Here is a 25,140-nt window from a genome sequence, read left to right as displayed (position 1 = left end):
GTGAGGGTGTACTATTTTGGTCTGTGGCCCCCCAACCCAAAATCTGGGTGGGGCGTGTTCCTGGCCCTTCCCAGTTTCTTTGTCAAGGAGCAGCGAGTAATGAATAAAACGTGTCATTAGACCTCCCGCTACAGACTTCCTTCCCTATTCAAACATCCTTGTAGCTTTGCCTTAACAAGCAAAAAAAAACATAAAAGTTCTCTAGCAGAGATCAAAAGCGACAACGTTTATAAATTGTCATATTTCTCTACCATTTATCAGGCTGCAATACATCTCTTCCATCAAACATATCATTTGGTCTACAGTTACCGCCCATGACGCACTATTTTATTTCTTCTGTTTCACACTAAACGAGAGCTATAGAAATGTACCACAGACTAGAAACGTTTCACTAACATCAAACCATTAAACAACTGTTTTCAGAGCACTTAGATATGATAGTATCGATTGTGCGACGTTACGAGCGAACACTTGTGCGACCCAGACAGCCAGAGGTATGTGCAAAATGGAGAAATATTAATACGATTGTTTACTCTCTAATTGTGAATCTAAAATGAACACACGCATATAAAACAGCAAGTATTACCACTTCAATGCCCGATATTTGGCGTAGCCTCGTCAACAGTTCCTTCTGAGATGTCCATTGTTTGTCTACCCATAATAAGCCTTGTACCGCTGCTCCAACGCTGGCTGCCGCTATCATTGAGGGGGGATGCATGGATAATTTGAAGTCTGGTAGAGGAAAAAGAAACAGTCACCATTTGAAAAGTCACTTATAAAAAACTACGGTCCTTTAAAACTATTTACTTAAAATAATAAATTATTTAATAATAAATGTCACAGTGGAACATCACTTTACATACGTTTCAGATACCATTAGGCCTACCATTGTTTAGAATACTGTCGTCGATCAAGCTTTAGTTACAAGGATAAATACATGTTAAATGGGTTATACAAACATAACAGAGCACATGAACAAAAACAGCATTTAAAACTACTTTAAATTAAAACACGACGACAAAAACGTTACTTCTGGTACTGTTTACCAAACAGTACCAATATATTACAAGTATATTACAGTATATTACACGATTATAGTTTAAAAATGTGCATTTTTGATAGTTTCGTAGAATAAAGAAAGGCAAAAAAAAAATCCAGTAATAAAAAAACTACAGTATATAACCCAAACTGTATCAATTTCGAAACGTCGGGGATATTCAAGTGTATCATTCTATTTAAATACCCGAATGCATATTATTTAAATAAAAAGACGTCCAAAGCAGCAAGTTTATTTTCAATTAAAATTTATTAGAGAGATAGCTTTATAATGTGGCCTGATCTTCAACAGATATTTATTGCTCTAAGAAGCTACAACCACAAAGTTAAAAAGATAAAAAAAACACTTATGATGTCGGTATTTCTTATAGACTCTTCATAATTACTTTCCTTGTTAACAAACTTTCCCGACAAGAAGTCTTAACCCATGGATTTTACAATAACTCTTCTACGGCACAAACACTTCACGAAAAAAAACATGTGATGGGCGTTTTTTATTTCTTTACGTGTCTCATCCACAGTTACCAGCAGGGAGTCTGGTTTGTACGTGATTTACTTTCTTTCCCACGCCCTCTATTAAGTGAATGTGCAGTTTTGGGCGATTGTTTCACGAATCTTTCATGTGCTTGAAAACGGAATGAGGTTCGTGAATATGAATAGTCCAAAGCTGCCGCTGTCCACAATAGGTGCCTATAACATTTGATGCAAAGAGCAGAAGAATATAAGACTCTTTTTCTTGGATTTTTCAGCTTGTGGAAACTTAAAGCGCCCCTACCGGACTATTCATTCAAAAACGTGAGGTACGAGACTGCATTGAGCATGTTAAATATTCAAATATCAGTATATTTCACAATATTCCACAACAATAAAGATAAAACCCAATTACCTTTCCAAATATTCTTGATCAGTAGAATCTAGCCGTTTTAGTGTTATTACAAAACTCTTACAATTGTACTGACCGAGTTTGTTTTTAATTTCGCGAAAAGTTACACGAGGGTTATCTGTACTAGCTAACCCCAAGTTAGCAGTGTAAGATTAGAGGAAAGGGAGCTGGTCATCATCATCCATCGCCAACTCTTCAACTACTCTTTTACCAACGGATAGTGGGATTTACAGTCACATTATAACGCCCATATGACTGAAATGGCGAGCATATTTGGCGGAACTTCAAGTTAAATAATTAATAATAAAAATAGTTCACCTAAAAGCAAGCCTAAATATTATTCGACACACCGGGAAACACGCGATTTCAAGATATGTTATCCCTAATTTAGGAATGTAAGGCAGTTTATCCTTGACAAACGTTTAGAAAATCTTATCCTTAAAGATAAAATATATTTTGATAAAATTAATGTTTATTGCACATTATTTACTTTCTAGTTGATTTACTGTGATGTGTTTTTTTTTTTTATGTTATCCCACACCCTTAACGTAATATTACTGTATCCATGCGACCTCCTGGTAGAAACTGAAACATTTCACTTGGAAAACTTTCAATTGCTTGTTGCACACGTTAGCAACAGCAATTTTTTTTTTACCACACGAGAAATTAACCAGCAACTATGCTGTCACCAACGCTAAAATTCGGGTTTCGATATTCGTTGTTGTCATGGTACAGTTAATAAATTATATAGCTTTGCGCTTAACAGCAAATAAACGTTATACACGCGATCTGCATTTAGACAGAAAATTGTTTGTTGTTAAACGTATATTTGCAGTAGTGTATTTGCGTTTTGCCCGATAGAACCCCGAATTTTAAGTGCTACAACTAGAAAATTAAACGTTATAAAAGCATTAGTAACAGAGCTGCAATGGTAGGTTGGCCGACAACAATTAGGAGATTTGACGACCATTGTAAGTGTATAAACAATTTGAGTGGCGGATAGTAAAAATGCTTTGTTAGTTTCAAAATTTCACACAATTCTATAGAACATACCCACCCACAACTTTTAACATTAATCCTGGGTGTGGGGAAAGCAACATATTAGCAACACTCTATCGACAACTCAGCACTGGGTACAAAATTCTTGTCTCATCGAATGGTGGGATTTAACATCAGACTTAAAACGAGCCAACAGAGGTACAGTGCAGAGAAAAACATTTTTACGTTAACAGGTCGCGAATAGCGAATCATCAGATTCACAGTCAGGGTACATATAAAATGTGCGCCAACATACCGGTCCGTTATAAGTGTATCGTTGTACCAAACTTGACTTTGAGTTTGTCAATTATTTTGAGGATACAGATGTAATGGATTAAACGACGTTCAGTCTTTATTGTTTCAAGTGCACAAACCACCTGGAAACATGCCTGTTAAGTCAGCTGACATCATGGAAAGACAGCGGTTAAAAGTACGTGGACGTTTCGGAAATGGTCACTGTGGATGCATCATGAAACTAAAAAAAACATATTTAAAGGTGCAGCAGCGTGGATCTGCTTTTGTTTAGTGTTACTGATGAACTTGGATATCACCAAAACCTGTGCAAATCGGTGACAAGTGGCGAATATCGAATGAGCATATTAACAGCTGGAACACTCAACTGGACTCCACATATTTATAGATATAAACAATTCGCGTTAAGTGGAATTAAACATTACTTTTCTGTATCCATCATGTACTCGCCTAGTGGTTAACGTGCCGGTCTGCGGATTAGAAGTTCCGAGGTTCGTGTTGCGATGCTACCATACACGTTATGTATTTTCAGATATGCGAGCCTTATAACAGTGGCAGTCAATACCAGTATTCGATTAAAAACAGTTGTGTAGGCGGCTAGTACTGGGGAGTCGTTTCCCTTCCTTTGGTCAGGAATTCTAAATTAAGGCAATATTATTTGCCCGAATCTGAACCAATGAATCGTAAGCGGTGCTGTTCAGGTTGAAAAACACTAACAAGTGTTATTACGTCTGTAAAATACTTCAGCACATCTACTAGCCCCCTGGTGACACGGCAGTATGTCTGCGGACTTACAACCTTAGAAACCGGGTTACGATACCCGTGATGGGCAGAAGACTGACAGCCCATTGTATAGCTTTGTCCTTAACTGCAAGCGAACATTTTCTCAACACGGTAAAACACTAAACATTCTATATCCATTTCAGAAGTATTCAGTAAGTAATAAATGCGTCAAACTGAATCCATTAAAATAAATTATAACAATATACATTTCAGACCATTAATACGACGTGCGATTTTAAAGTGAGTTGTCCCCTCATTTTCAACTATCTAATATACAAGTTCTGTGCTTTTGTACATGTTAAAGCGCTTTTTCAGTTTTCCATGTTTAAGAAATAATTTAATATTCCATTATTTATACTGAGAGCACGAGTTGAAGAACATTTTAAGAAACGTCTACACCAATGCTTTTTCTTCGTTGACACTAACTGTCGTGTGTGTGTTTTCAGATCTTATCTTCGGTAATTTCCCTATTAAAAACAAAATTAAATACGTAGGCGCTAACGAACGTCGATATCATACAACACCAACTATGGCCAAATCCAGTGCAGGTGGTGTACAAAAAGTTTTCAGACCAGGCCACGCTGTGTTCAGCGCGCCCGTGAAAGGCACGTGACTGACTTCGAGGCTTTCCTATAATGCACTATTAGTTCAGAACTTACACTAGTTTGCGAACAAAATATTACCATGTACAAACGCAGAAGAACAAAAATTAAAATTAAGATTTAAAAAGTAATTACAACCCCTAGCGGTAGAAGTAAGTACTAATAATATGTGAATTAAGTTTAGAATCACTGGGGAAAGTTTAGCCCTGATAGACATAAGTAAAAGATCGTTAATTCACATATTTAGTGTTTTCCCTTTAAGTTCATTGGAGAATAATATTGAATAATTCGGTCTTCGGTTTCATTTTTCTCAAGCTCGCCTATTTGTTAAGCACAACGTTACACAATGGACTACGTGTCCTCTGCCCACTACAGGCAATAAAACTCAATTTTATAAGTACTGAGACTTACAAATGAGTCACCGAGGGGGATGGTCCTTGGCTTCAGAAAGCCAATATGCCCAGATTAACTTCCGTAGCACAATCAGTCCCTTACATTTTCTTCTACAGCTTCAAAGCACGTGCCCCAGATATTTGTTTGAAGTTATTCCAAATTTTGAACTCCATTTCATCACATAAAAAGACATAATGGACCTATAAAGTAATTTTAAAGCCCAAAATGCATGCAAATTAAACACTACAGTATATTATCTCTTACCAAGTGAGCTTGCTGGACCTGCACGAGGTTTACAATACAAATTCACAAAAACCCAATGTCCGAGAGGTTTTTACACTACAGCATGAAATCAAGTACCACACAGAGAAGAAAAAAACTTCGTACTAGGTTAACTATACGATAAAAATGAAATAAAACACTGGGAGCTAAAGACATTTTAGTGTTCATTATTAAAAATCAAGTAAGCGTTTAGCGCCATCTAGTGGTTCTTATAAAATAAGAATTACCATAGACTAATACCAAAATAGCTGTACATTCAAATACAGATAACAAACATACACGCGGTAATGTGTGCGTCACAAACGCTTGCACTCTCCAAGGGAGTAAAACCAGAGTATTAAGAAAACCGTACAGTGAGTGTACACATGTGCCAGTCCAACTGAGATCACCTTCATGTGATCAAGTTTCACAAGTTGTGGGTCTGACGATAAACCGCCGGGCGTGACCCTTCTTCACTATTCCAAGGACCCGAGGAGCAACGTGTGAGGGCCTGGGAAAATAATCGGCTGCAACCCACATACGGTATCGTCTTTAGATCCAACAGAACCTGTAGAACCAAGTACATCCTTCAACCTAAGATGTTGCTATGGTGACAATTGTTAAAGTTTCCTAGAGTAACTAATCACGATTACATATAATGTACAAAATGCGACGTCCATAAAAAAGTCAGTATTTCAGACTACATGGAGAGAGAGAGAGAGAGAGAGGAAATAGCAGATATGCAGAAGTAAAATTCGATTTCCAAACTTAATTATCAGTATGGTCAGTACTGTCTGTTGATTTTGGAATTTCGCGCAAAGATTCACGGGGGTTATCTTCGTTTATACGGTTAGCAATTAGTTCCTCCAAATTTACGTTTAACATTTCAACGCCAATTCTTCCACCCGAAGCTACTGAGTTCAAAGTCGCTCCCACATCAAAGTGACAGATTATAAGGCACGTAATTCAGTTCAACTATTGCACTCCTTAGTAGTGAAGTATAAACACTGTATCTAAAGCAACATTTCAAGATAAAATGATTGCTGAAACATCTCAATTATTGTGTTAATTTCGCTGGAAACTTTGGATATACAATGTTGCGGTTGTCTTCGACAACAGTGAACAATACAAGTTAGCTGTAAAACGAACTTCGATAACGTGTGCAACAGCAAAGTGAAAAGTTAACAAACTTGTGTAAGTAAACATCGCTGGTACTCACGTACAAGCTGCACATCCACTAACATTCCAGTTCTTCTATTGGACTGTAGAGGGTGCTTATTTGTAAGATAATCTTAAGAGCCCGCCAGCCAATGTTTTTGTTGATTTTTCCTGTTTGTTTTTTTATGACGACGAGAGTAAACGCTTACTAACCAAGCCCGTTATTTTTATCTCGAAATGTATAGCTACATTATCTCATAACACTATGGATTTTGCACTTCGTTTTACGGCTTTCTCTGCGTTTGTTATGAATCAACCAAACAGCAGCATGGTAAGTCAATCGAAAGGAAAGAGGACAAAGAAACTGTTACGATGGGTTAAAGTGGGGGTAATCGTAACCTTTGACATTAAGCGTCTACAGAGTAACAGGTGGGTAACAGACATTCCTGGTGTCTAGTACATTTTGAGAAAGTACGCTCCTTAAGATGGAGGAAATGAAATACGGTAACTTTAATCTCTACCGCTGAGGGTCTACGTTTGTTTATATATCTGATTACATTTTGAAATTATCGTTTTTATCGAATGACACTATACGATGTTACAATTCTTGAGGTGTGAAAACAAGACCTAGTTATAACAACCATAAAACACGCGACAGTGATTCCATTGGAGTAGCTTAACCAATGCTATAGAAATGAACTTTCGTGTTCAACGCCTCGCAAAACTTCCGTGTTAAATTTTGAATGTTACTAAAGTTATATTGAACCACAAGGCCTCTGTTAGTGGATCAATTGAGGGGATATCCAATCATGGAATCAACAAAAAAATCCTTATAGGAATATGTTGGGGATTTTTTTAACTTTCTTATTTCATACGTTTTTATTTTTCTACGACCCCTGGTAATCGACTTAACTTTGACGTCCACTGATAAGTTCAATTTATCTTCCATTTTCTAAACATCTTTCACGAGCCCTGTACTTTTTATTTTCCGGAGAATGTTTTTATATGAACGTTTCTGGATTTTAATATTATCCATTGTTTCTTAAAACATTGCAGCATACTGGTAGATGTTAATATAGCTCATTTCATTGTGAAAACCAAAAGTAGCAGTCTATTTTAATTTGCTGTTTGAGCTCATTTATTTAATTGTAATACTAACATAAACCACCATACGTGTTATCATATACAATATCCAAATATTTTGACAACCCAAATCATCGCATACAATTTGCTTCAATCAAAGCTTTTTTTTGTAACGTCTGAACTAAATGGGTAAGATGATGCATATTTACTGCAATACCTGTACAAAGTTTTTCTTACCCTTGAGAACTTACAACAAATGGTCACATGACCATTCAGGCGCTTAATATCAATTACTCTGTATGTACACATCCAGTCCAGTAACCAGGGGAGCGAGCGCGCACGCGCACACAGGGACAGAATTTCACAGAAGTCATTAAAAGCAGTGAAACAGGCTAGCAGAAATAAAACAGACCTCGAGAACTCACTCGTACGATCGGTTGTTTCTACGATGTCCAACCCGTAGTTCATCGACTCTTTTCGTTTCCATTCAACCTCCAATTTTCCCTTAGAATGTCAGGGACACGCAAAACGAAGACGTTCACCTAATCAGTGGAAGACACTTGCCAACACACGAGTACATATGCGATTTGCAAGATTGATCCGTAGTTAACATCAGTATATCAAATTGGTACATGTGGGGCCAACAGCCAGCTATTAAAATATGTTGTGTCAAACGAAAGACGCCTATATATTTTACATGAAACGGAAACAAAGTTACAGCGCAAAAATGCTCAGTGTCTACAAATAAACATTAAAAAAACGCTGGCGTAAAAACCTGGCGAACTTAATTATTATAACGAGCAGCCAGCTATATTACGTTTATACAACAAAACCTTATCCACTGAAAAACTACACAATTCTATTAAATAGTCGACAAACCTTCCTGTTTCCTTTTACTATATATATAAAGGATATTTTGAGCTGTTGTAATTTTTTGTGAAGAAAGGGGAACAGTAGTTTAAAAACGTAAACCCTAACTTGTTCGAGGACTCTACCTACACATTTCACTTATAAAACTAATTTCATTCTGGTCACCAGTGGGCCAGCGGTTTAAAATTGTTTTAGAACAAAACCCCATTGAACTAATTGTTGTGTCACCCGTAAGTAATTGAACCCCGAATTTTACTGTTGTAGGTCATTGAACTTAAAAAAGGCAAGTTTACGGGGTTTGATTCCTCACGGGAAAAGGGGGGGGCAGAATGCGAATACCCCATTATGTAGCTTTGCATTTAAAACAAAGTTGCCAAATTGCTACCATTTTAACAGATAATAGTTCTGGTAATTACCATTACTGTAGGATTTGTTTATACATTGTTATATATGTCTTAGTGTGGTAAGTAGCTTGTTCGTGTTAGCATAGAAGTACTCGAACGAAAGAATCGAGTATTTGAGAAAAAAAAAACCTTAACATTTCTTCCAACCCTACGTCTGTATCATACATTAACATAACACATATATAATACATACATAATCGTAACATTAAAAAAAAAAGACTCGCTTTGACCTTTTTTATTTATAACTTCGGTTACAAATACCCATGACTGAGTTTAACCTGCTGTTTAATGTGTGTGACACGAAATATAACAAGGTAACAAGATTCATGACAAGTTTCATAGATAATGTATAAATGCATTACTATAAACTGCATTTTTCATTAAAATATTTGTGTCGCTCTTTCGGCAGGTGTTTGCACGTCGCATGACGAGCGCGTGGCTCCACAAACTACAAAGTTCATATTATGGTTTGACAGTAAGCGAAGGCGCGTTTGTTTGCTTGTTTTTGAATTTCGCGCAAAGCTACACGAAGGATTTATGCATTAGCCGTCCCTAATTTAGCAGTGTAAGACTAGAGGGAAGGCAGCTAGTCATCACCACCCACCGTCAACACTTGGGCTACTCTTTTACCAACGAATAGTGGGATTGACCACCACATTATAACGCTCCCATGGCTGAAAGAACGGGACAGTGTGGTGTGACAGGGATTCGAACCCATGCCTCTGGGATTGCGAGTCGAACGCCTTAACCAAATGGCCATGCAGGGGCAGATCGAGTTTGTTTATTAACATCTGGCTTTGTAATGTAATTATTAATGAGGCATTGCTTATTTGTAGATTTAGGCCTATCCGAACGGTGTCTAACACACATGGAATTTTGCACAAGTTGTAGATCTTGCAGTCGAAGAAAAAATGGTTTGGTTATCACTCAGTGGTTTCAACTATGTAATCGTATTGAAATATTCCAAAAAAAAAAGGCGCTCAACAACAGAAACCGTAATAACAGTATTTCTATTTGAACAGATTAAAGATAAATAATAATACAGGTTACAGTACACAACATGCATGGGGGGGGTTACATGTTCTATCCAAACAGGATGTGTACAACCTTGAATTCCGCTAATCTTGTTGTAATATAACTCAACCTAGGCTTTATCTAATGTCACACATGAGTTGCTGTTCGGATAGGTTATCGAGATTATTCCAGAGGGTTGTCTGAAATTTTGGTTGCATGTGAAGATAGAAGCTGGAATTCTGGTTCTCCTTTTCATTTTATGGGGATTAATCGGTACCATGGCATAAAACTGGTTCTTGGGTGGATTTGTCTTTGCATTCATCCTGCGAAGCTCTTTGGTCAAAATTTGCTCTCATGTCCAGTTACCAGTTTTCATTTGATTGAAACACTTTTACGAGCTAAATTTACCTCTTGGTGTTGTCAATGAAGGACTTTTTGATTCCTCGTGAAACATCTGCGTCTAGTCTCTATCTCTCATTTTTTGTTGAATGAGTGAGTATTTTGCACTGTGCAATCAAGTTATTTAAAGCATTCGTTTTGAAAGCTTCTTAACTCACCTGTTGAATTCGGTAACTCCAGTTTGGGTGAAGAATAGCACACCTGTTACGTTCTCTACAACAAACCTAAATAACAAACGCAGCGTTCTTTGTTCATCTATTTTAACGCGTTATTATTAGAGACATTTCCGGTTCTTCTTAAGGTTAATTTCTATCCACTCAACATTTTGAGTAAAAGATGGTATTTATACCTGGACTGTTTTACTTGAGATATGAATTAGTGTTATGATATGCACCAAAAAACTTGTTTTGTAAAGGCATAGATTGTCACGGTGAGTAGCTACACAGTACTGCGGAGCATTTGTTCTAACTGACGAGTTTGTAAAAATGATGTATATTCCCTGACGAGTTTGTAAAAATGATGTATATTCCCTTCACAAAGAGAGTTGTTCTGGTTGAATCTGTGTGTGGGCTGGTTTAAGCGGTGTGCTCTGTCATGCATGAACCCCATCTCTGCCCTTGTTTCATAGTCACACAAAAACAGGAAAGATATGAGTGACAGTAACAAATGAATAACAGCCCCCACCCAGCAAGGATTTTTTTTTTTTGTAAGACTTTCGCTGCCGTCTGTACCATTTATCTCATTCATTAATTCGGAAACATTAATACTTGAAATCAAATATCTTCAGCATTACATCAACCTCAAATCTTCAAGTGGATGACGTTTCGTGTCCCCTCGTCTGATCTTTAGGCAAACAGTCCATAAAAAAATAATCGTAGGTACTGTGACTAAATTCATGTTAAAATAATATAAATCTTAAAAATAACGAAACATGTTTTTTCTCGAAACCAAAATCTGTTTAAAGGCCAACAGGCTACAGTATTTAACATCATTTCCTGTAGAGGAAAACACACACACGGTCAAAAGAAAAATTGCGTACTTTTCAAATGATTCACGTTGTAGAACTAGAGGTCCATTGATATAGTTTATCCTGCTCCAACTATAAATGATCCTTCATAAGAAATTATTAGCCCAGCTACATTGAGAAACAAAAATAGTTTTTTCAAAGTGTTGGCATTTCAAATACGTGAATGACAGTCCAGGATTCCGGTTTGATTTTAATCTGGAAATTTCAGCACTTTTGTTCCTGGGGTAATATTTCCCGCGTGTAAGAGTACGACACGCTGTGTTCCATGTTCATTTTTTAACCCGCCACTTGGAAACTCAAGTTGCCCGAGAAGAATAGAAGAGAACAGGTTCGAATATAAACAGGCGTTTCAAAGATTGCACGTTAACAGCGAATCACAGCCTTCCGTGATGATGCGACTGAAGCCTTTTATTAAAAAACGAACCATTTATTTTCACTTCATCGGGATTCGGTTTCTCGTCTTTAATTCCGTTCCTCTTAAGCAGGTTTCGAAAATAGAAAAAAGGCCTGTGGCAATAAGGACGGTTTTCACTGCTTTCAGTAAAAAGTTATTCTGATAGCTATTTAAAAATATTTTGTGGTTAATAATAATAACGAAACTTACTACACGGTAAACATCTCCACCTTTGTCCTGTTTCTCGACAGTTATGAACAATAAAGAAGATTAATTATCTCTTATATCACAACAGTGTAAAAATCGCACAAACTGTTTATTGAAAAGCGAAAAACAAACAAAGTTCTTCGTTTCTTTATTCCATCAATATTTAGGCTTAGTCTCAAACAGTTGAGCCTCTTATGCTCAAAGATAAATTACAAATATGGCGGCTTTTTTATTTTTTTAACTTTCGCTTATTTATTGAATTAGAATGGTCGTGTGATAGGCCTACTCAATTATAAAACGCAACCACAAGGTTTGTTTTGATTACAAGACTTCAAAGATACCGTTCAGCCATTAGTGTGGAGGCGTGACGCAACCACAAAGAGCCGAAACCATATCGCAAACCGGAAAACATTGTCAGATGTTTGTAGAAATTACTTACCCATTATATAACCACCATGTTACGTTACTGACCAAATTGCTCGGATAATTTTAATTAGCGTGTTCAGTTAGCAAGATTTGGCAATATCACTGAATGGAAAATGCTAAGCCTTATATTCACCCTGCAGACCAAGTAAAAACTATAAATCACATTCACAAACAAAACAGGGGGCACCCAGTAGAGCGCAGCATCGATCATACTCGGCCCTCAAAAATATAAGAAAATGTGTCCGTTGATATCAATGAACAAGAATCATTTTTGATAAAACTAAAAATAATGTTCAACGTAGGTCCACAATGTTTCATCAAAACCCGATAGTTTTCGTGCGAGTTACAATAGCAAAAATAGTGCGAAAAATCGATCCACACGTCGACAGATTTTCGTGACCTTGAACTTTGACCTTATCCCTTCGAAAACTAATCACTTCTAAGTTAGGTCATATGTAAAACATATTCAAACTTTTGTCCAAATCCATTCAACCGTTTTCGCGTAATATTACTAATAAATACACACACAGGAATGAAAACATAACCCCCCGCCAGCAATAACTATGTTAATACCTATTGGACAGATTTTGTACCACGTGGTCACTCAAATTACTAGAAATATATCTGTCTACAGTACAATAAAAAATTTTACAATTATAGCAGTGAAATATTAATAATATCAAATATCAGTTCTCAGCAATAAACCAGCAGGTCTGAATCACGCACTACTAACAATGAATGAAAAGAATTAAGGTTTGGCTGGAATTTTGCTAAACCTATGTACAGCATTGAATAGTTAAAAAAAGAAAATCCAAAATTAATGTCATTCGAATTTTTGCCAAGATTTACTTCTTAATAAAAAAAATAAGCATCTAATTCATACAAAATAAGATTAATCAATAAATTAATCCAAATGGTTAAAGTTTTAACAACCCACTAAACCTAGTCAGAGATGGAAAATTTTAGTTAAAACTTTTTACGGATTATGACCATTCTTTTAACGAGTGCTAAAAAGTTAATCTTTCGAAGAAGAAAATAACTGAGTTACTAAACTAAAAACGTATTATCCACAATCCATACATAGTAAACAGTAAAAACATACTTTAATAAGTGGAGTTTTTTTTTTATTACAGCCACACACGTCCTTGTACTTCGTAGTTTTAGAGGAAATTTAAATACCGAAATATTGAAAACGAAACTCAATATGTATCATTATTATTCTGCGTGAAACAGAATTGTTTAGCTTTGTGCTTACCTACAAACAGTATTAGTTTTTTGGACAGATACCATATTCATAAAACACATTATTATATTTAGTTATTTGTATTACAATTGTGAAATAATAGCCTCCAAAAGTTATATTACGTAATGTCTAATATATTACAATATAATGATACAATTGGGCCAATTGGGGCAAAAACGGATAAAAAATATATTACACACACACACACACACACACGGTTTAGAGAAGACTTGCAAAGAGAAATTTTAAGGTGTACCAAAAATAGAAAATTATTTTTATATTTGTACGCCATAAATAAAATTAATCTTGACCGTGATTACTTATTTAATTTATTTAAATTATAATTACAATATAATTATATAATAATTATATTAATTAATTAAAGTATCCTCAGAAATTAGAACCATTCCCCGATTTAATTTTTTTTCTAAACTCAATTTTTTTTTACTACCAATACTTTTTCACTCAAATGGCTATAAAACACCTCCCACAAAAGATAAAACGTAAAATACCTTACCTATACAGCACAACTCAATGAAAGTTTCAGCATGACTTCTTGCTACCTCAGACCCTTTAGAGAGTGAAAGCTGTTGAAAAATTGGTTGTATGAAATCATTCGGTACAACAGAAGAAACATCCCACTTTAGCCTACTCAGCACAAGAAGTTCCCAGTTCTGAAATAAAAGATTTCAACTTCAGAATCTTTCTATAATTTTTCTAAAGTATTAATTAATTAATTAACAAGGTTATTTTACAAACTATTTTTCACACAAATTAAATCTCAACGTAAGCACTTCTTGTTATAAGACAGATTTAAAAAAAAACCTTGTCTCAGACTTGCAACAACATTGCTCGTGGCTAGCATGAAGTAATATAGTCAAGATACATCTTAACTCCCCCCCCCCAAACTTTCGATAACCCGAACACTTTTGTAGTTACGGATTCACATCAACAGAAAGAAAACGTGAGAAACTTTACTCGAATTTCTTTTCATATTCTACAGTTTTATAAACGTAATATAAATAAAACACTAACTGGTTCCCACCTAATCTTAATTGTATAACCTTCACTGAGATAACGGACTGAGTCCGGTTTGGCATAGCGTCCTAAACTTCCTGAACGTATCTTATTCAACTGTATCTCGTTTTCGGGAAGTAAAGAAATACATACAGTCTGATATTGCTATACAAACTGTGGCAGAGGAATGACATGGCAAATGGAGACGTTCAAGATGGCCCCAACGATGTTCAATCATGTTGAGATCCGATAACCGTTTTGTTATTCTCTTCGAATTCCATGGGATTCCAGAGTGATGAATGATGAATTGCATTATCTTGTTAAAAAACCCTCGTCTTCATGGATGTTATTCGCCCTCTAGAGAAGTTAAACACCAAACCCTGACCGTGAGAATGTTTCCCACACCATTACACTACTTCCAGCAACTGGTAAAGTTGTAACAGAAGGAGGGTTAAGTACCTGTTATACTCTACGGTAAGTGAAACACGACTCACCAGACCACATTACATTCTTTTTATTCATTAAGTACCAAAAACGATTACCTGGCACAAGTCTATTTTGCGTAATTAAAATATGAATTCTACAAATTTGTGTATGGAAATCCTGGAAAAGTATATTATTATTATAAAAACATATGGTTCACAATATGATTGAAAGCGCCTAATTATTTTGATGATATATATTTCAAAATCGTCTAAAAGGTTTTGACCTAAACACAAATCAACCTGATAGAAACAGAGAATTATCTCCTAATAACAGTTCAAAAAAATTGGGGGGAATTTTATTCCCATTTTAAATCTTTACTTCATCCTTACAGACATACAACTAATGTCTTGTTGTTCCGATACTGAATTGAAACGTTTGTTTTTATATAATCAATGACGTTTCTCCAAAGAAAAGTTTCAGTAATTCCTAATAAGATTTTTATATTAGATAAAACTGTCTTCATTACGAGCTATTTTTTCACGTATCTATTTGATTTGATAAAGTGAAAACACACACATACATATATGTTCATGTATTATTAGTTACAAGTGTTAAAAGATGTTCATGTATTATTCGTTACAAGTATTAAAACTAGTCGCTGTCATACTAAAACATGTTCATCCATTATTCGATACAAGTATTAAAACTAGTCGCTGTCATACTAAAACATGTTCATGCATTATTCGGTACAAGTATTAAAACTAGTCGCTGTCATACTAAAACATGTTCATGCATTATTCGTTACAAGTATTAAAACTAGTCGCTGTCATACTAAAACATGTTCATGCATTATTCGGTACAAGTATTAAAACTAGTCGCTGTCATACTAAAACATGTTCATGCATTATTCGTTACAAGTATTAAAACTAGTAGCTGTCATACTAAAACATGTTCATGCATTATTCGTTACAAGTATTAAAACTAGTAGCTGTCATACTAAAACATGTTCATGCATTATTCGTTACAAGTATTAAGACTAGTAGCTGTCATACTAAAACATGTTCATGCATTATTCGGTACAAGTATTAAAACTAGTCGCTGTCATACTAAAACATGTTCATGCATTATTCGGTGCAAGTATTAAAACTAGTCGCTGTCATACTAAACATGTTCATGCATTATTCGTTACAAGTATTAAAACTAGTCGCTGTCATACTAAAACATGTTCATGCATTATTCGTTAAAAGTATTAAAACTAGTCGCTGTCATACTAAACATGTTCATGCATTATTCGGTACAAGTATTAAAACTAGTCGCTGTCATACTAAACATGTTCATGCATTATTCGTTACAAGTATTAAAACTAGTCGCTGTCATACTAAAACATGTTCATGCATTATTCGTTACAAGTATTAAAACTAGTCGCTGTCATACTAAAACATGTTCATGCATTATTCGTTACAAGTATTAAAACTAGTAGCTGTCATACTAAAACATGTTCATGCATTATTCGGTACAAGTATTAAGACTAGTCGCTGTCATACTAAAACATGTTCATGCATTATTCGTTACAAGTATTAAGACTAGTCGCTGTCATACTAAAACATGTTCATGTATTATTAGTAACAAATTTAAAAGATTTAAACATTTGTACCCTGCACTACTTTTATCGACTGTTAATACATGATGACTGGTTCACGATTTAATTCTCAAAGCAACAGCTATCTCTTGTGATATACGTATGAAAACAGACCACATTGAGAAACCATGGTTGGATTATTTGAGGAACACTGTTAACACACATTTTAAATATAAGGGTTCTCAGGGTGACCCAAATAAGATTTCAATTACCAAAAGCTTCTCTAAATACGGACGATTATAGAAACATGCAAGTGTTAAAAATAAGATGCATCAGCTTGCTTAAGAATGATTCTTTAAACATATTACGTTCTGCTAAAAATGTGACGTAAGTATTAGGGCAAAATACGGGTCTATTAGCCGTGTGAAACATGCTCATAAAGAGCATTACAGAACACCAGACACTATCTGATGAATGAAATGTAAGATGATACAGAATGCTACATGAAACGTTGACCTTTTAAGACGAGACCAATACTGACGGGGAATCACAAAAGACCCCTATCACAGTACTCACTCACAACGAACATCCTAACAGCTGGTATTGTTTTGTTTTTTGTTGGGTTTTTTTAATTTCGCGCAAAGCTACTCCAGGGCTACCTCTGCTAGCCTTCCCTAATTTAGCAGTGTAAGACTAGAGGGAAGGCAGCTAGTCATCACCGCCAACTCTTGGGCTACTCTTTTACCAACGAATAGTGAGATTGACCGTCACATTATGACGCCCCCACGGCTGAAAGGGCGAGCATGTTTGGTGTGACAGGTATTCAAACCCGCGACCCTCAGATTAGGAGTTGAGCAACCTAACCACTTAGCCAAAGAATCTTGAAACCTGGCTGTCGTTCACAGGAATAAGTACTTCCACAACTGTTGGAGTCCATAATCAAAGTTTCTCTTACTACGAAAACAGCCTGAATCACTTATCAAAAGACTGTAGTGTGAAGGTTTTTGACAATAACGTGGCGTTAATCCCTTTTTACGGGTCGAACTACTGTTGTTTCTAACGTTTCGAAAATGACATTCAATAATTCGAGATTCTAAGCCTAATTCTGACTGATACCTCTTTATATAAATTTGAAGTAAAATGCAAACGGTATTACGTTACCCTTGTTTCTTAAGCTAGGGGTAAATTCTCAATGAAAAATAGGATTATCGTATATATATATTTTCTCTCTGTGTATTAAACACAAATTTTTACACGTATTAAATTCACTTATTTAAATCTAAAATGAACGCAAGTCTCACCTCTTCCAGTTCCCAAACTATTATTTTCATAGTTCAAGTTATTTTTCGTCCGCTAGTTTAGCGGAACATGTTTTCGACGGCTAGGTTTCGTTCCTCCCAAAAAAGAAATTATATTTATTTTTGACTAGAAATATCAACGTTTGAATTTTTTTTTTTAATATCTTGTTTCTGACTAAGAAGATTAAGTTGCACGACTTGTAGTAACATCAGTTTAAAAAAAAATCCCAATTTGGAAAAGTAAACAACTTCAATGATGTATTTTTGCTACAAAATCAATGTTTTAGCTGATAGTTTTGCGCTGTAACTTTGTATTTGACAGAGGAACCAGCATCACAAGTAACATCACGAGAAAATTAAACCCTGCACTTGACTCAGTTCCTGACGAACACACTTTTGATAAAGTTTAAAATATTCATGACTGAAGAGGCAGTTAGAAATGTTGATACATACTTTACAATATGCAAAAAGTATAAAACAGGAACTTCGTTTCGAACATAGCTGATATCAAGGTTCTGACAGTTAACGGAACTGTTGTGTCGAACATAGCTCATATAGATGTACCGATGTATAACAACCGATAGAGTGGTTTTAATTTTCAATGCATTTGATGCAGGGTCTTAAGTGAAAAATCACTGGACGGAACAAGGGGAGTCTCTAAGTCTATAGTAACGTCACCGCATAAATTAGGCACGTGCCTGCTTCACAGTACAATATTTGTTGAGTTGCTACACGACGTATGATCTGACTTGTGTACCCTTACACCTTCGGATTTCAGTGACTAAAAACAATGACCTTGAACGTCTGTCTACTTAACAAATGACGTACAAGTCCACGAAAATGTTTTCTAGTTTCGATAGTGTTCAAAGTGCTTTTGTTCAATCGAATAAAATCATTAGCGCACTAGATTATTTAGCTATTCGTTCTAAATCTCTATTACATGCTTTATGCGATGTAATAAAAGTAAAAATGTGACAGCTACGTAAAACAATTTATGTTCGTAGCCGACAGTGATTGTAGTTACGGTAACAGTCATTCCAGTCCATGCGGATTTTTGTTTAATATTAGTAAATTCACTGATAGTATGTTCTAATTGTAACTTTTTAAGACACACTGAAAACAAACTTTATACAACACAGTTCGTCATGGGCCATCTTTACAGCAAAGACATTAAAAATAATTTACTATATAATCTTAACAGTTATATATTTCTTGTTTATAAGCTCAGTTGGCACTTTATCAGTTAAATATTTAAAAATTCTGATTTTCATAAACTCTTACTTGGAAAATAAGAAAATACTTCTAACACCATAAGTCTGTGTTAATTTTACAGTGACGTGTTTTTCTTTATATCTCACGCTATTCACTAACTATATACGTGTCGTTGTTTGTTGTTGTTTTTTTCATTTTCTACTGGTCGAGAGACTCAACAACTGACCACAAAATTTATAGGAGTTTATATATACAACGATCTTTGATTAACTACTTTGCTTGAGGCCACAATGTAACGAGTTGGCTTAGCACAAAGGAAGTAGTTAATGAACACGACAACCAAGTCAGTGTTCTTTCTCACAGTAAAGTTTTAATGTTAAAGGCTGTTGGTGACAGCAAATCCAGTGGCACTCACTCACCCATATCTCATTAACCAAAACCAATTTTCGTTCATGCAGAGAAATGACAGTGATGCGAGAAGCGAACCTTGGGGATAAAAACACGTGGTAGTAGTCCACCTATATTACACATACACGCATGCGCTTATAATCAATATTTTGCTTATTCCTAGCGGAAGTTACATCACTTCTTACACGGTTGTTAGCGTGTAATTATAATTCTTTCCTGAAAGACTTGCTGCGAAAATCGCAGACACCGAAATAATTGAGTCTGAAAAAATACAAACAATTATACATGTACATATAGTTTTAAATATTCACCATGAAGGGATGCACGCCCTCTATAATTTGAGAAATCGTTCTCAAAAATAAACGCAGGAATTTCGTCATTTTACATGAAGCAACTTTAATATTTAGATGTTCCCTCTTATTCAACTGATAAATTTCATGCTGTCCGAAATTGGAAGGTATTTATTAATACTTTACTAAAGCACACCTAATGCAGCTTTAAAAATAACAAAACAAAACCAAGAGATTGTAAATCACAGTTTTAAAAAAAAAATGTGGTCGGATTTATCTTCGTTTGTATTGTAAATCGTATATGTACAACAATGGGAATACTTACTTATCACCAATGTTAGATTGTAATATTGAATATATTAGGTTTCGCTTGTAACGTGTAGTTACTATTTTATAAAACAGCAAATAAACCATGCACACCACACGCGTTTTATTTCACAACACTTCTATAGAAACGAGTTCACACCAAAGCAAACACTAACCAGAAGTTCTTCCAATGTGACCGAATTGTCCGTGTACGCACAGAGTTTCTCTGATAAGATGGGCCGTGTTTGCCGCACCTTAGACGCCAAAAACAAACACACAGCTCCAACAAGTTGAAGTTGGCTTTTCCGGATTTCTACAACACAAAGGAACCTGTCCAAACAGTTCACCGCTAGAGGGAAAACGTCTTTTTGGCACTGTTCATCTTCGCAAACCTTAAAACAAAATAAAGGGCAAAATTAAAACTGTATCGTAATACAATAGTTATTAGATATTTGTAACAAAGTTGAAAGTATTTTTTTTTTATCAGATAACTAGATTTGAAGTCAACTTACGTTCATGTTTAACCTTTTAAAACAATTTGACAAAATTTATTTATTATGTTATTATCTTTAACTGACATCAGTTTGTTGCTACGTTTGTGCACAGCGAGTTAACTGACGTGATTTGTTCAACGGGTATAATTGTAGTACGCCCCTAAATTAATAAATAGGATAATTACGGTTACATTATTTACTTGAATTTTCATAAACAAAAACAATAATTTAAGTACGTTAAATAGCGTTTTTAAAAAGAAAACTTTGTAAAACAAGTCCTTCCTGGATAAAGTAATCCGGAAACTTAGTCTTAGGCTTATAATACTAAAATTCAGGGTTTAATACTAGCGACAGATAATAATAGGCTAATTAATAATATACAGCTAATAATCCATACAGTTGTCAGCTTTGTGCTTAATTCCAAACAAACAAACCATACAGTTGTAAACCATGCTATATTTTGTTTATTATTGAACTAACAATAAACAGTTCTGTGACATTTGTTTTTTGAGATTGAAGCAGCAATGGTCAGTCTTAAATCAACTTGCAGAATAGAGAAATGTTACACTTCATTGCACGAGAAACTAGTTAGGGTTAAAGAGCTCTAAACCAGAACGAACCCTATTGACAACAGTTAATTTATGTTTAAATAAGGTTGTTATTCCTCACGTACGTAGTTTTTACAAAACTAAAACAGTTTTATAAGAGAAGGTGGAGGGAAACTCGAAGCTTTAACAAAAAAATTAGCTGCTAAAATAACTATTTTACTAGCCCTCCAGTGACACAGCGAGATTTCTGGAGACTCACATCGCTATAAACCGGGTTTCGATACCCGTGGCGGACAGCCATCGTGTAACTATGCCTAATTCCACACAAACTGATTTACAAAATCGAGTGGATAATTCTGCGCTACGTTTGGCTGCAAATTCGCCCCTCTCCCGTATGTCAGCCTCCGGGGCCTCTATGTTTCGCCCGTTCGTTGAACGGGTGTGTCAACTAGTTGTTATTATTTATGCGCACAATAAATGTTTTCATCGTGTCTTTGCTAATCAGTAGTTTTGGAATCTACCACTAGCTGACTGGCTATCCACAAGAATAAAACAACACGTCAATAAGACTGAATTATCGTCAACTATGCCTCACCATACATCTAGTGAAAGTAACGCTGAAAGCGATACCTTTACCCTGATAATTAGGCTGCAGATTAATTACAATATGGTTATGTTTACGTAATAAATAAATATATAATAAACATTTTAATGAATAAAATTAAACTTACTCTTCTCCTGTTCTTAGAGTGTGAACTGTAATTTAATTTATCTTTTCCTAACATTTTATGCTTTATTTTACAAATGTAGTAGCCCTGTAGAACAACCTAAACATTTGATATCCCTTATCTTAAATTATAATAACAATAAAACATATCTGCGAAAATTCTATTTCACCTACAACGATGGTCAAACAACGTATTCTAACCAACTGAATTAATGAATTATTCTACCAGTTTATTTATAATGGTAAACTCGTTTTAAACTATTCAAATTATCCGGCTTACAATGACAGATTAGAAAACAAACACCGAACTTAACAACCACCTTGTGGAGGTAAAATGTAATTTTATTCTAATAATCAGGATAGTCCATTTCCGTATAAAGTAAATTGGAATATATACGTGAACGTATGATTAACTGTCTTAACTATTGTCAAAACCATCTTTCACCAATTAAACTGAAAATTGATAAGCCTTGTTATAGTTTCAAAAAAAACCGGTAGCAATTTGATCTTGACATACCAACCTCATTTACAAATGCAGTTAACTAATTGTATTTTTAGTCAATCCAATATAAAACTTGTCTAAATTTCAGTATAGCAACAGATAGGTCGGGGAAAACTGTCCCATTTCTAACAATAACAACTTACTGGTTCAACCAGAAGAGAAAGTAAAAAAATATGTACTGTTGGGGAAGGGGATTCTAATCTTCTCTCTGAGCTTTCCAAATATGTCTTCCACAAGTTGGATTTTAATATATTATCTATATTATATAATTTAGAGAAAAGAAGAGGGTCTGAAGCCGCACTCCCCCTTACCTATGTGCAAGTCAAAGTATCCACAAACCATGTTTATTAATCTTGAGAGTTCGATTCGTAATCTGAAGGTCGCGGGTTCGAGTCTCCGTCGCACCAAAAACTCTTGCCCTTTCACCCGTGGGGGCGTTATAATGTGACAGTCAATTCCGCTATTCATCGGTAAAAGAGTAGCCCAAGAGTTGGCGGTGGGTTGTGATAACTAGCTGCCTTTCCCTCTAGTCTTAGACTGCTAAATTAGGGACGGCTAGCGCAGATAGCCCTTGTGTAGCTTTGCGCGAAATTCAAAACAAAGAAATACACTACTCTTGAGTAGCTTACGTTCCAAGTCTTTGTTCTGCATTCCAATAACCCTGTTAGAATGTTTTTTTAATGCTAACAATTTATGTTATTCAGCATCACAATTAAAACAGAAATTGAAATTGCTATGAAAAGGCAAAACCCTAACGTTCAGAATGAAACAAAAACGAGTTCGAGTGTCCCAATGGGAAAAGTTAAGTTTTCCTTATTTATTTGCAGAAGTTTAACACTCCTACGAAAAGTGGGGCCTAATAGGCCCCAGAGCAACTTGAAAGGTTATTAATATTAGGCTAATAATTTTGTATTTAAATAAAATTGCCATTTAAATCCATTAATGAATGGATTAACGAGATTCCCACTGTCCCTATCTACTATCTAGCGAAACCACAGCCAGGGGAATGGGCTTGGAGAAATCAGGACTAGAAACGTCTTTTCGTAGGAGTGTTAAGATAATAACGATAGATATTGTTGAAAGTACAGAAATCGTAAGATTGAACGCATTTCAACACAGCATCAACTCTGAGCATATTCTGTAAACGTAATATGTTTCACCTACAACGATGGTCAAACAACGTATTCTAACCAACTGAATTAATGAATTATTCTACCAGTTTATTTATAATGGTAAACTCGTTAACCCTACAACAATGTAACCTTTAGTAGAGGTTATTATTTCAATAATAACTTCTGAACACCTTGCAAGTCTCTTACTGTTAACTATTATTATTCATTTACTATTAGTGTTAATAATATTAGTTAACACTGAAAGATACCAAAACATCAGGAATGAACGGGATTTTGCAGGACGTACTTGAAAATTTGCAGAGTAGAATTAAATAGGTAACATTACCTCCCACATCCAAGTTGTAACAACGTTTCTCATGTAAGGCTTGAGTTCCTTTTGGAAGCAATTGAAATAGGACGAAGTAACCGTGTACCTTTCTTCTAACCGAAGTGCATTTTGTAGGGTTTTGTCCGAACACAGCACAGGATCCTCATTGGATTTCATTTCAACATTCCCTTCACAACACAGAAGATCCATTTCTTTTCGTTTTGTAGACAATTTCGTAATTCTGTGAAACAGTCTCAACTTTCAAGTGCCACACTCACTTGCTCCATCTTGTCGAGTCCTCACCACTCACAAGAACGTCACAACAGGTACTGTGATCTACACCACTACTATGCCACCTGTTATGTACCGAGTTGTTGCGGTAGGCTTAACACTAGACTACAAATATTTAGCAGTCCTTTTCGTAGAGGACAGTAGAAATGCTAAGCCTATTCCTTACTAACTTAAGTTCTGCTATTGAATCAAGTTTTAAAATGTGATCTAAGGTTATGAACTTCGTCCCACTACAGCAAATTATAAATAAACGTAACTTAAACTACTACTTGATCTCTACACCACATCCCTCCACCTCATTGGTGAGACTACACCAACTCTACCAGCTGATTGCAACAAATATATGTTGCGCCTGCGCAGTAACTGAGCCCACCCACTACTCTCTTATTTGCCCGGTGGTTTGTCTATCACTACTTATTAACAAGTGTCCAATAACGAAACACTTACAGTACGAGTGCTCAGCACGTGATCCACCAGTTATCCCTGCAGACATTAACCTAGGATTGCGTTAACCGAAATGTTAAAATTTAGAGTCTTGGTACAAAACAAACAAACAAAAAATTACTACTACCGGTGTGAATGCACTCTATTTCTGGATCGAGAAATAGACGGTGACAACACAACTTGTTCTTGAGTAGCTACACTAAATACATGTTTAATGCAAGAAAAAATATACTTCAAACATTATAAGAATTTAAGCCTCCAGTTTTACTGCTTTATCAACATTCGTGGACATATGTGTCAATAGCTAAGTGCGTTAATAAAATCTAACGAAGGTTGTTACATGCTAATAAGCGCTCGTGTTTCCAGCCTTCGTATTTTTTTTTTTGTAACGTGTACAGTTCTGTCTGGCTGTTCGTACAAGTTCACATTCCAATTGGCCAAGAAATAAGGTCATGAGAATGATTCATAGCTAGATCACGTGTAAGAAAAAACAATGTTGACCGGAAATAAAATACTGTACAGTATTAAAATCCACAGTAATAAACTAACAACAAACAATTAGTTATAAGAAGATAAATACGAAAATAAATATAAGATTTTGAAACTACATTAAATCGTAAGTTGGGCAAACTCGCGCTGTTTGCGATGTTTACAGCCGTATATCC

The 25,140-nt window shown here is 35.4% G+C and overlaps 1 protein-coding gene across 2 annotated transcripts in view; it reads right to left on the bottom strand.

Annotated features, from left to right (window-relative positions):
• LOC143256599 (G1/S-specific cyclin-D2-like) overlaps window positions 1-24,371 on the bottom strand; it is a 29,492-nt gene extending 5,121 nt beyond the window's left edge. For both annotated transcript variants that reach the window (XR_013031420.1, XM_076514007.1), the window contains exons 1-4: window positions 23,759-24,371; window positions 20,206-20,421; window positions 14,011-14,167; window positions 587-732 (exon numbers count right to left, since the gene is read on the bottom strand). Coding sequence is in view for 1 of the 2 variants with exons in the window: in XM_076514007.1 (XP_076370122.1) it covers window positions 587-732; window positions 14,011-14,167; window positions 20,206-20,421; window positions 23,759-23,950 (711 nt within the window). In the remaining variant the exon portion in view is untranslated. The remainder of the gene's footprint in view (window positions 1-586; window positions 733-14,010; window positions 14,168-20,205; window positions 20,422-23,758) is intronic.
• Between the last annotated feature and the right edge of the window lie 769 nt (window positions 24,372-25,140).

The sequence above is a fragment of the Tachypleus tridentatus genome, chromosome 7 (genome assembly GCF_004210375.1).
Source record: "Tachypleus tridentatus isolate NWPU-2018 chromosome 7, ASM421037v1, whole genome shotgun sequence".
NCBI lineage: Eukaryota > Metazoa > Arthropoda > Merostomata > Xiphosura > Limulidae > Tachypleus > Tachypleus tridentatus.
Note: the sequence above shows the minus strand (reverse complement) of the source record. Positions and strands in the feature narration are given on the sequence as shown.